The 10276-nt window shown below is 47.5% G+C and overlaps 1 protein-coding gene across 1 annotated transcript in view; it reads left to right on the top strand.

The window, feature by feature from the left end:
- Positions 1 to 6604: 6604 nt before the first annotated feature.
- Positions 6605 to 10276, top strand: part of YJU2 (YJU2 splicing factor homolog) — a 224051-nt gene continuing 220379 nt past the window's right edge. The window contains exon 1 of the mRNA XM_077475779.1: positions 6605 to 6763. Coding sequence (XP_077331905.1) covers positions 6740 to 6763 — 24 coding nt within the window. The 5' untranslated portion in view covers positions 6605 to 6739. The remainder of the gene's footprint in view (positions 6764 to 10276) is intronic.

Genomic DNA, 10276 nt, shown 5'->3' with positions numbered 1-10276 from the left:
TGAGGAACAGTTACAGGAATCTCTTACCGCCTTCATATGCAATTTCTGGACCGACAATGTAAACTCCCCCCCTCACGCTGCTCTGGGACTCTTATAAATCCTGGGCTAGATGCGAATACATGTCCAAGATATTGCGTATTAAACAAGAGAGGGCACAGGCCCTGGAGGTATAAGAGGAGTGGGCAACCAAATTAGAGGTTGAATACGTCTCTAACCCGCATGATGCTCATTACCACATCTGGCAACAGTCGCTGCGTAATCTCTCGGATCGGATGCCAGGGTTGCGGACACAGACAAGGCCCTCTTATACTCGACCCAAAGGGTGTTTGAGATGGGGGGGATTTGGAAACCCCTGGCATGGTTGGCGAGGGGAAACACCCCTCTACCCCTATTGGCTCTATTAAAGACAGTCAGGAGCAGTTGCTCACCTCACCCCCTAACATTAATACTCGATTCAGAGAATTTTTTGAGGGATATTACACCTCCAGGGTTTATTATTTGGACTCCGATTTATCTTCGTTTCTAGACTCCATGACCTTTCCTGTCTTGACCATGGAAGACATGGAGAGGCTGAAGGAGGATATCAACCTGGAGGAAGCGTAATTGGCTGTAGGTGATCTGAAGGGTGGGAAGGCCCCTGGGGCGGATGGCTTGGCGTCCGAATTTTACTCCAATTTCACGGAACGCCTAGCCCCCAAATTAATGACGCTACTCTCCGACTTTGAACCCCTTGAGGCCCTACCCGACCACATGAATGACTCCCTGGACTGTTTCTCCTATAGACCCATATCCCTGCTAAACGTTGATGCCAAGATCTTTGTGAAAATTCTCACCAATAGGCTCTCCCAGGTGATAGAAGATCTGGTTGATATAGATCAGGCAGGGTTCATGCCAAGTAAGGTGAATGACATTATGACATTAACATCAGAAGGCTATTTCTAAACACATCTATAATGCATGACAATCAGGGTACCAGGGTAATCGTCTCATTAGACACAGAAAAGGCATTTGATTCAGTCAAATGGACTTATTTATGGGAGGTCTTGCGTCGCTTTAGCTTCGGCCCTAAATTCATACATGGAATCCAGCTCCAAAACCGAGCACCAAGAGCACGAGTACAAACAAACAATTGGCTATCGGAGCCATTTGCTCTTTTTCATGGCACGAGGCAGGGATGCCCTATCTCCGCCAGTCTTTTCCCCTGGCCCCGGAAATTTTGATCAGGCGTGCTCCGGATGTGCTGGGTCTGCGACTGGGTAAGCTGGAAGAGAGGCTGTCCCTGTATGCGCATGGCACGTTAATGTGCCTTAATGACGCATGCCCCTCACTCCTTACGTCTTTATGAATTTTTGATAACTTTGGAGGGTACTTGGGTATTAGGATTAACTGGACCAAATTGGTACTTCTCCCCTTGGATGAAGGAGCTATCCGTGGAGTGGCCTCCACCCTCTGCGTTGGGTCGAGGAGTTCTGCTACCTGGGTGTCCTGGTAACTGAAAAAAAAAAAAAAAAAAAAAATCAAAACCTGGTAACTCAAAATGCTTGGCTACGGAAGTGACGTTCTGTCCCCGCCATCTTGCTACACCCCACACCTCCATAGTAAGGCTACAGTAAGCAGGGGAAAGCGGACATCTTGTTACACGCACCGGAGTTTTGCATTTTGTACGTATTTATAAACAGTAAAGTCAGTTTATATAGTGAAATACAGTACTTAGAACTCCGTCTGACTGCTTAGATGTTGAATTTTAAAAGCAGCGAACTTCTGTCAGATTAGCAAACCTATGAGATGAGCAGGGATTCCGCTGCTTTGAAAATTCAACATCTAAGTAGTCAGGCGTATTTGGAAATCCTGTATTTCACTATATAAACTGACTTTACTGTTATAAATACGTGTAAAATGCAAAACTCTGGTGGGTGTAACAAGATGTCCGCTTTCCCCCTTCTTAGTGTATCCTTACTGTGGAGGTGAGGGGTGTAGCAAGATGGCGGTGACGGAACGTCACTTCCGTAGCCAACTGCGATGGATCTCCGAATATGCCCTTACTACACCTGCGAAGCAGATCCTGAGCTGAGGTGTTTACAACGAAGCAATACGAACATCCGGTGTAGTGTCATATTTTGCTGCCTATCACAGGATGCTGCGGAAGTGACGTTTCCGCCAGAAATTGCGTACTGCGCATGCGCAAAGCGTTCCAAACACTCGCGCCGTGCGTTCCAACATAGTTTCGGCAATACAGTTCAGCGAAACCATCACATAATGTTACGGAAGTGACGTTACAGACAACACAAACACTGGGCCGTGCGTTACAACACTAATACTTCCCTCGTTACCTAGTATCATTTTTTACCAACCATGCTGAGCTACGTGCCGTGTTAGGTTCTGCATTGCTGGGACGTGTAGTGCCTATCCCGAGCTACATGCTTCAATGTTCAGTGTCCTCATCCCTATCCCCGAGCTTCAATGTTCAGTGTCCTCATCCTTATCCCCGTGCTTCAATGTTCAGTGTCCTCATCCCTATCCCCGAGCTTCAATGTTCAGTGTCCTCATCCTTATCCCCGAGCTTCAATGTTCAGTGTCCTCATCCTTATCCCCGAGCTTCAATGTTCAGTGTCCTCATCCTTATCCCTGTGCTTCAATGTTCAGTGTCCTCATCCTTATCCCCGTGCTTCAATGTTCAGTGTCCTCATCCCTATCCCCCTGCTTCAATGTTCATTCTCCTCATCCTTATCCCCGTGCTTCAATGTTCAGTGTCCTCATCCTTATCCCTGTGCTTCAGTGTTCAGTCTCCTCATCCCTATCCCCGAGCTTCAATGTTCAGTGTCCTCATTCTTATCCCTGTGCTTCAATGTTCAGTCTCCTCATCCCTTTCCCTGTGCTTCAATGTTCAGTGTCCTCATCCCTATCCCTGTGCTTCAATGTTCAGTGTCCTCATCCCTATCCCCGTGCTTCAATGTTCAGTGTCCTCATCCTTATCCCCGGGCTTCAATGTTCAGTGTCCTCATCCTTATCCCTGGGCTTCAATGTTCAGTGTCCTCATCCTTATCCCTGTGCTTCAATGTTCAGTGTCCTCATCCTTATCCCCGTGCTTCAATGTTCAGTGTCCTCATCCCTATCCCCCTGCTTCAATGTTCAGTGTCCTCATCCTTATCCCTGTGCTTCAATGTTCAGTATCCTCATCCCTATCCCCGAGATTCAATGTTCAGTGTCCTCATCCTTATCCCCTGCTTCAATGTTCAGTGTCCTCATCCTTATCCCTGTGCTTCAATGTTCAGTGTCCTCATCCTTATCCCCCTGCTTCAATGTTCAGTGTCCTCATCCTTATCCCCGAGCTTCAATGTTCAGTGTCCTCATCCTTATCCCTGTGCTTCAATGTTCAGTGTCCTCATCCCTACCCCCATGCTTCAATGTTCATTGTCCTCATCCTTATCCCCGAGCTTCAATGTTCAGTGTCCTCATCCTTATCCCCGAGCTTCAATGTTCAGTGTCCTCATCCCTATCCCCGAGCTTCAATGTTCAGTGTCCTCATCCCTATCCCCCTGCTTCAATGTTCAGTGTCCTCATCCTTATCCCCGAGCTTCAATGTTCAGTGTCCTCATCCCTATCCTGAGCTTCAATGTTCAGTGTCCTCATCCCTATCCCCCTGCTTCAATGTTCAGTGTCCTCATTCTTATCCCCGTGCTTCAATGTTCAGTGTCCTCATCCTTTTCCCTGTGCTTCAATGTTCAGTGTCCTCATCCTTATCCCCCTGCTTCGATGAGGATACTGAACATTGAAGCACAGGGATAAGGATGAGGACACTGAACATTGAAGCAGGGGGATAGGGATGAGGACACTGAACATTGAAGCACGGGGATAAGGATGAGGAGACTGAACATTGAAGCTCGGGGATAAGGATGAGGACACTGAACATTGAAGCACGGGGATAACAATGAGGACACTGAACATTGAAGCACAGGGATAAGGGTGAGGACACTGAACATTGAAGCACAGGGATAAGGATGAGGACACTGAACATTGAAGCAGGGGGATAGGGATGAGGACACTGAACATTGAAGCTCGGGGATAAGGATGAGGACACTGAACATTGAAGCTCGGGGATAAGGATGAGGACACTGAACATTGAAGCATGGGGATAGGGATGAGGACACTGAACATTGAAGCACAGGGATAAGGATGAGGACACTGAACATTGAAGCTCGGGGATAAGGATGAGGACACTGAACATTGAAGCACAGGGATAAGGATGAGGACACTGAACATTGAAGCAGGGGGATAGGGATGAGGACACTGAACATTGAAGCTCGGGGATAAGGATGAGGAGACTGAACATTGAAGCAGGGGGATAAGGATGAGGACACTGAACATTGAAGCTCGGGGATAGGGATGAGGACACTGAACATTGAAGCTCGGGGATAAGGATGAGGACACTGAACATTGAAGCACAGGGATAAGGATGAGGACACTGAACATTGAAGCAGGGGGATAGAGATGAGGACACTGAACATTGAAGCTCGGTGATAAGGATGAGGAGACTGAACATTAAAGCAGGGGGATAAGGATGAGGACACTGAACATTGAAGCCCGGGGATAGGGATGAGGACACTGAACATTGAAGCAGGGGGATAGGGATGAGGACACTGAACATTGAAGCAGGGGGATAGGGATGAGGACACTGAACATTGAAGCTCGGGGATAAGGATGAGGACACTGAACATTGAAGCACAGGGATAAGGATGAGGACACTGAACATTGAAGCCCAGGGATAAGGATGAGGACACTGAACATTGAAGCCCGGGGATAAGGATGAGGACACTGAACATTGAAGCTCGGGGATAAGGATGAGGACACTGAACATTGAAGCATGGGGATAGGGATGAGGACACTGAATATTGAAGCACAGGGATAAGGATGAGGACACTGAACATTGAAGCTGGGGGATAAGGATGAGGACACTGAACATTGAAGCAGGGGGATAGGGATGAGGACACTGAACATTGAAGCTCGGGGATAAGGATGAGGACACTGAACATTGAAGCAGGGGGATAAGGATGAGGACACTGAACATTGAAGCCCGGGGATAGGGATGAGGACACTGAACATTGAAGCAGGGGGATAGGGATGAGGACACTGAACATTGAAGCTTGGGGATAAGGATGAGGACACTGAACATTGAAGCACAGGGATAAGGACGAGGACACTGAACATTGAAGCCCAGGGATAAGGATGAGGACACTAAACATTGAAGCCCGGGGATAAGGATGAGGACACTGAACATTGAAGCACGGGATAAGGATGAGGACACTGAACATTGAAGCTCGGGGATAAGGATGAGGACACTGAACATTGAAGCAGGGGGATAAGGATGAGGACACTGAACATTGAAGCTCGGGGATAGGGATGAGGATACTGAACATTGAAGCACAGGGATAAGGATGAGGACACTGAACATTGAAGCAGGGGGATAGGGATGAGGACACTGAACATTGAAGCACGGGGATAAGGATGAGGACACTGAACATTGAAGCACAGGGATAAGGATGAGGACACTGAACATTGAAGCCCAGGGATAAGGATGAGGACACTGAACATTGAAGCCCGGGGATAAGGATGAGGACACTGAACATTGAAGCACGGGGATAAGGATGAGGACACTGAACATTGAAGCACAGGGATAAGGATGAGGACACTGAACATTGAAGCTCGGGGATAGGGATGAGGACACTGAACATTGAAGCACAGGGATAGGGATGAGGACACTGAACATTGAAGCACAGGGATAGGGATGAGGAGACGGAACATTGAAGCACAGGGATAGGGATGAGGACACTGAACATTGAAGCACAGGGATAGGGATGAGGACACTGAACATTGAAGCCCGGGGATAAGGATGAGGACACTGAACATTGAAGCACAGGGATAAGGATGAGGACACTGAACATTAAAGCTCCGGGATAAGGATGAGGACACTGAACATTGAAGCACAGGGATAGGGATGAGAAGACTGAACATTGAAGAAGGGGGATAAGGATGAGGACACTGAACATTGAAGCTCGGGGATAAGGATAAGGACACTGAACATTGAAGAAGGGGGATAAGGATGAGGACACTGAACATTGAAGCTCGGGGATAGGGATGAGGACACTGAACATTGAAGCTCGGGGATAGGGATGAGGACACTGAACATTGAAGCATGGGGATAGGGATGAGGACACTGAACATTGAAGCATGTAGCTCAGGATAGGCACTACAAGTCCCAGCAATGCAGAACCTAACACGGCACGTAGCTCAGCATGGTTGGTAAAAAATGATACGAGGTAACGAGGGAAGTATTAGTGTTGTAACGCACGGCCCAGTGTTTGTGTTGTGTGTAACATCACTTCCGTAACATTATGTGATGGTTTCGCTGAACTGTATTGCCGAAACTATGTTGGAACGCACGGCGCGAGTGTTTGGAACGCTTTGCGCATGCGCAGTACGCAATTTCTGGCGGAAACGTCACTTCCGCGGCATCCTGTGATAGGCAGCAAAATATGACACTACACCGGAATGCAAAGTCTCCTCAGAAGAGATCACGTGTACTCGGGCTCCGGTAACATGGCGGCCAAGACAGACTTTTTTTTTTTTTTTTTAAGATGTGCAGGACGTCTTTTTATGCTCAGCCAATAGTAGTAAGAGACGACTTCGTGTAGGAGACGCGTATTGTGTGCGACTTCCCGGCTGGACCTGTGAGGACTGAAAGATGTCTGAACGTAAAGTTTTAAATGTACGGTAACCAGAATAAGCTGACAAACTGCTGTTTAATGTTAGCTAATAACTGTCATTCGTGGACATGTTTTATATTTTCCAGGCGCTTTGCTAGTGTGTATAACTACCTATATATTCTATTCGAAAACTGAGTGTATTAAAGTGGTAATATAGTCCTATTGTTAATGTATTACCTGTAGGTAAGCGTGTAGTAAGGCTTATCTGTAGGTACTGTAAATATCTCCTAAACCCCCACAGTTTAGGAGATATTTACTTGTGTAGAAGCTGGCGATGTATCCTGCTCATGTGCAGTAAAGGAACAGCATACCTGTTCCTTAAAGAGGAAGTAAACCCTGATGAGTTTACTTCATCTTTCATTCCCTGCAAAGGCAAAGCATAATGGACTACTATGCATCGCATAGTAGCCCATTATGTTTCACTTACCTGACACAGGAGCCAGCGAAGTCGCCGCTGTCCCCTGTAGTCCGACGCATCCATCTTGTTGGTGGGGTCTCGCAGCTCCGCCGCTGTCGTTTGGCGAAGCCGCGATGACGTCACTCCCGCACATGCGCACGGGAGCAGACACGCGCGGAAGCTCCGTCACTGAGAATGCCGCGCTCAGTGCGCCTGCGCGCCGCTGTCTACGGCGCATGCGCCGTAGACAGCGGTGCCCGTTTTCGGGCAAATATCTCCTAAACCATATAGGTTTAGGAGATATTGCTTGGACCTACAGGTAAGCCTTAATCTAGGCTTACCTGTAGGTCAAAGTGGTTTGTAAGGGTTTACAACCACTTTAAGAGCTCTGTGCCTTAAAGGGATTGTAACGTTTAAAAAAAATAAAAAATAATAATAAACATGTTATACTTACCTCCACTGTGCAGCTCGTTTTGCACAGAGTGGCCCTGAACCTGCTCTTCTGGGGTCCCTCGGCGGCTGTCTCTGCTTCCTCCCACAGGTGCTTCTCACGTTTCATGCGAGCTCTCCCTCGCATGGTGAGAAGCATCTGCGGGCACGCTCCCGTGATACAGCGGGCGGCTATAGCCGCTCGCTGTATCACACGGCCCCGCCCCCCCGGCGCTCTGCGTCAGTAGATGTGATTGACAGCAGCGCAAGCCAATGGCTGCGCTGCTTTCCATCCACTCCAGCCAATCAGCGGCCAGGCTGAACGATGGAAGGGACGTTGGGGGACGAGCGTGGGATTTTCGAGGGGTGAGGTAAGTAAAATGGGGGGGCTGGGGGCGCAGGCAGTTTCAGATGTTTTTTCACCTTAATGCATTAAGGTGAAAAAACATTTACCTTTACAACCCCTTTAACCACTTAAGCTCCAGAAGACCAGGCTGTTTTTTGCGATGCGGAACTATGTTAAATTAACTACTTGAGGACCAGCCGCCGCAGTTATACTGTGGCAGGTTGGCGCCCCTGGTCGAGCCATCATAGATGTACGTTGGCCGCTTTAAGAGCACGGCGCTGGCGCCAATGTGCATGCCTGGCAGTCGCGATGTCTACCGCGATTGCTCCTGAGAGAAACAGAATGGAGGTCTGGCAATGTAAACGGACAGATCTCTGTTCTGTCCGGGGTGAGGAGAGTGAAATGTTGTTCCTACTGCTTAGGAACACTCCCTGGGACACACATTTAACCTCTTTACCGCCCCCCTAGATTAACCTCTTTATTGCCCCCTAGTGTTAACTCCCTCCTCATTACTTACAGTATTTGTAGCTACTGACTACTGGAGCTCCTTTTTTTAATTGATGCTTTTATTTTTTTGCTCCTAGGGGAGCAAAAAACCCCATTTATTCTCCACTCAAGACCAGGGCAGGGCCCAAAGCCTTGCACTGGATTTGAGGATGCTGAGAGACAGTCCACTGCTAGATTGTGGGGGAGCGCTAAATAAGGCAGCCTATAGATGAGTCAGTTTTTTTTTTCTTTCATGTTTGAAGAAAAAAAACTGACTCGATGCATCCATCCACACAGTTGATTTCTGACCACCATCAGAAAACGCGGTGCTGATCGAGCAGGTAAAATGGAACAAGGTGGTTGTACAGAAATCACTTAGTAGATCATTCTGTACAACCTGGCTCATCATACATAAATTAAAATTTGGCCCATCCTGCTGAATCGGCTGAATTTCAATTTATTTATGGCCGGCTAAAAATCGTTTGATAGTGCCTGTATAAATGAGTTTTTAACCACTTAAGCCCTCGACCATTTGGCTGGCCAAAGACCAGAATACTTTTTGCGATTCGGCACTTTAACTGACAATTGCACGATCGTACGACGTGGTTCCCAAACAAAATTGACATTTTTATTTTTTTCCCCCACAAATAGAGCTTTCTTTTGGTGGTATTTGATCACCTCTGCGTTTTTTTTATTTTTTTGCGCTATAAATAAGAGTGCCAATTTAAAAAAAAAACAAGATTTTTTACTTTTTGCTATAATATCCCCAAAAAATATATATAAAAAAAACATTTTTTTCCCCTTAGTTTAGGCCGATACATATTCTTCTACATATTTTTGGTAAAAAAAATCACATTAACACCCCTTTCACACCAGGGCGTTTTGCAGGCGCTATAGCGTTAGAAATAGCGCCTGCAATCCGCCCTAAAGAAGCTGCACCATTGTGTGTAGTGTGAAAGCCCCGAGGGCTTTCACACTACTGCGGTGCGCTGGCAGGACGTCAGAAAAAAGTCCTGCCAGCAGCTTCTTTGGAGCGGTGAAGGAGCGGTGTGTTTACCGCTCCTCCACCGCTGCTCCCCATTGAAATCAATGGGGCAGCGCTGTAATGCCGCCAGCAAAACACCGCTATTGCCAGCGGTTTTAACCCTTTCGCGGCCGCTAGCAGGAGTAAAAGCGCCCGGCTAGCGGCCGAAATGCGCCGCAAATCCGGCGGCAAAACGCCGCTAAAAATAGCGGCGTTTTACTGCCGACGCAAAGGGCGGTGTGGTGTGAAAGGGGTCTTAGTATTTATTGATTGGTTTGCGCAAAAGTTATAGCGTCTACAAAATATAGGGGATAGTTTTATGACGTTTTTATTAATTATTTTAATTTTTTTACTAGTAATGGCGGTGATCAGCAATTTTTATCATGACTGCGACATTATGGCGGACAGATCGGACACTTTTGTCGCTATTTTGGGACCATTCACACTTATACAGCGATCAGCGCGATTAAAAATGCATTGATTACTGTGTAAATGTGACTGGCAGTGAAGGAGTTAACCAGGAGGGAGCGCTGTAGGGGTTAAGCGTGTCCTAGGGAGTGATTCTAACTGGGGGGATTGGGCCACATGTGATATGACACTGATCACCGCTCCCAATCACAGGGAGCTGTGATCAGTGTCACTAGGCAGAACAGGGAAATGCAGGACTCGCGGCGCTTGCAACAGGGTCACGTGTGTGCCAGCGGCGGCAAAGTTTGAAAGGATGTACCTGTACGCCCATTTGCCTGTCCATGCTATTCTGCCGACATAAATGTTCATGCGGCGGTCGGCAAGCGGTTAAAATGATTCTAAACCTCTTTTATTTATTTTTAACC

This window comes from Lithobates pipiens, unplaced genomic scaffold, assembly GCF_037356315.1.
Source record: "Lithobates pipiens isolate NorthernLeopardFrog02 unplaced genomic scaffold, aLitPip1_a1.2 Scaffold_13, whole genome shotgun sequence".
Classification (NCBI taxonomy): Eukaryota; Metazoa; Chordata; class Amphibia; order Anura; family Ranidae; genus Lithobates; species Lithobates pipiens.
This window is presented reverse-complemented; position numbering and strand designations above follow the sequence as displayed.